Source organism: Cebus imitator, unplaced genomic scaffold, assembly GCF_001604975.1.
Source record: "Cebus imitator isolate Cc_AM_T3 unplaced genomic scaffold, Cebus_imitator-1.0 Scaffold24, whole genome shotgun sequence".
NCBI classification, from domain to species: domain Eukaryota; kingdom Metazoa; phylum Chordata; class Mammalia; order Primates; family Cebidae; genus Cebus; species Cebus imitator.
Window position 1 is genome coordinate 14558594 of NW_016107339.1, and position 2298 is coordinate 14560891.

General features: G+C 52.5%; 1 protein-coding gene across 1 annotated transcript in view; it reads left to right on the forward strand.

Annotated features, from left to right (window-relative positions):
• Positions 1 to 1707, forward strand: part of NEU1 (neuraminidase 1) — a 4554-nt gene extending 2847 nt beyond the window's left edge. The window contains exons 3-5 of the mRNA XM_017522447.1: positions 259 to 475; positions 649 to 871; positions 968 to 1707. Of these exons, the coding sequence (XP_017377936.1) occupies positions 259 to 475; positions 649 to 871; positions 968 to 1194 (667 nt within the window). The 3' untranslated portion in view covers positions 1195 to 1707. The remainder of the gene's footprint in view (positions 1 to 258; positions 476 to 648; positions 872 to 967) is intronic.
• The last annotated feature ends 591 nt before the right edge of the window (positions 1708 to 2298 follow it).

A 2298-nucleotide genomic window follows, 5' to 3' on the forward strand; every position in this document is an offset into this window, starting at 1 on the left:
TTTTTAAAGCTGGGGTTTCACCATGTTGGCCAGGCTGGTTTTGAACTGACCTCAGGTGATCCAGCCACCTCAGCCTCCCAAAGTCCTAGGATTACAGGCATGAGCCACGGCGCCCGGCTTCTCGGAGAGCTTCTTAATTCAAACTGTGTGTGTTTGTGGGATCCAACTGGAACCCTCAGTGGGCAAGGGCCGAACTGAAGAGGAGCATACATGTGATTGCACTTGGGAAGTTCCCTGTCCCTGCCCCTGAGCCCCTAGACTCTCCTTCTGTAACACCCAGTTCTTCCCACAGAAACAGCGGGAGCCACGGAAGGGCCGCCTCATTGTGTGTGGCCATGGGACGCTGGAGCGGGATGGAGTCTTCTGTCTCCTCAGTGATGATCATGGTGCCTCCTGGCACTACGGAAGTGGAGTCAGCGGTATCCCCTATGGCCAGCCCAAGCGGGAAAATGATTTCAATCCTGATGAATGCCAGGTCAGGAGTCCATGAGATGTTCCCTACCCATTTGACCATCCCTGCCCTCCAGAGCATCATTTCACACAGACCCAGGGTCTGACTGCTCAGCTCAGTGCCGCACACCCTTGCTCCCCTCAGGGACAGGGGCATTGGCCCTGTTCCCTCCCTGAGATCCTGTCCTCTCCCCTCAGCCCTATGAGCTCCCAGATGGCTCAGTCGTCATCAATGCCCGAAATCAGAACAACTACCACTGCCACTGCCGGGTCGTCCTCCGCAGCTATGATGCCTGTGATACACTGAGGCTCCGTGACGTGACCTTTGACCCTGAGCTCGTGGACCCTGTGGTAGCTGCAGGAGCTGTAGTCACCAGCTCCGGCATTGTCTTCTTCTCCAACCCAGCACATCCAGAGTTCCGTGAGTGCCTCATGGGTGGGGTCAGCTGGGAGAGCCCTATGTCTAGACAAGGCCTGGGCAGACATGCTTCCTCCCTGACTCTCCTGCTCTCCCCAGGAGTGAACCTGACCCTGCGCTGGAGCTTCAGCAATGGTACCTCATGGCGAAAAGAGACAGTTCAGCTGTGGCCAGGGCCCAGCGGCTACTCATCCCTGGCAACCCTAGAGGGCAGTATGGATGGAGAAGAGCAGGCCCCCCAGCTCTACGTCCTGTATGAGAAAGGCCGGAGCCACTACACAGAGAGCATCTCCTTGGCCAAAATCAGTGTCTATGGGACGCTCTGAGCTGTGCTGCTGCCACAGGGATATTAGGCCCAGGACTCTGCCTTCAGGACCACGGGTCTGTAGAGGGTCTGCTGGAGATGCCTAAAAGACAGTTCCATCTTCCTTTAGACTTCGGCCTCAGCAAAATCACTTTCCCTTTACCAGGGAAATCACTTCTGTTAGGACTGAAAGCCAAGCTTCCTCTCCCACAAAAGAAGTCCTGACCTCACCTGAAAACACTTCCTTCCCATGTGGCCAAATGTGGCCCCACCACCCTCTCTGTTCTCCCGGGACATGATTGGTCCTGTCTGGGGCAGGGCTAGTGAGCCGTAGAATTGAATCAATGTGAACTCAGGGAACTGGAGAAGGCCGAGCTTCCTCTTTGGTGTTGGGGTAAGATAACCGCTCCCCGAGTGGCAGGATGTTTGGTTTCAGGTTATGGACTAGGTGTACCACCCCCATTGACTATTTGCCAGTGAAAATGTTTGTAACTTAAAATTTTTAATGAAGGAGAATGAATATTTGTAAAGTCTTTATGGTTCTATCAATGCATATCTTCATGTCTGTTTTCCTCATGTATACTTGTGGGGCTGGGAATGAGTTCCAGCTCACTCTGTCATCCAGGCTGGAGTGCAGTTGCACATCACAGTTCACTGAAGCCTCAACCTCCTGGGCTCAAGTGATCCTCGGATTTCAGCCTCCATAGTATCTGGGACTACAGGTGCGTGACACCATGCCTGGTTAATTTTTTTTTTTTTTTTAAGTAGAGACAAGGTTGTGCTATGTTGCCAGGCTGGAATGGAACTCCTGCGCTTAAGCAGTCCTCTTGCCTCACCTTCCCAAAGTGCTGAGGTTACAAGGCTGTGAGCTGCCATGCCTGGCCACATTCCTTCTTATCACAGAGAAACAGGCTAATCTTCCTAGGTGTAATGAGTTTGAAGGGAGCACCATAAGATTGTTTTTATTTTTATATTTATTTTTATTTTTATTTTTTGAGACGGAGTTTTGCTATTGTTACCCAGGCTGGAGTGCAATGGCGCGATCTCGGCTCACCGCAACCTCCGCCTCCTGGGTTCAGGCAATTCTCCTGCCTCAGCCTCCTGAGTAGCTGGGATTACAGGCACG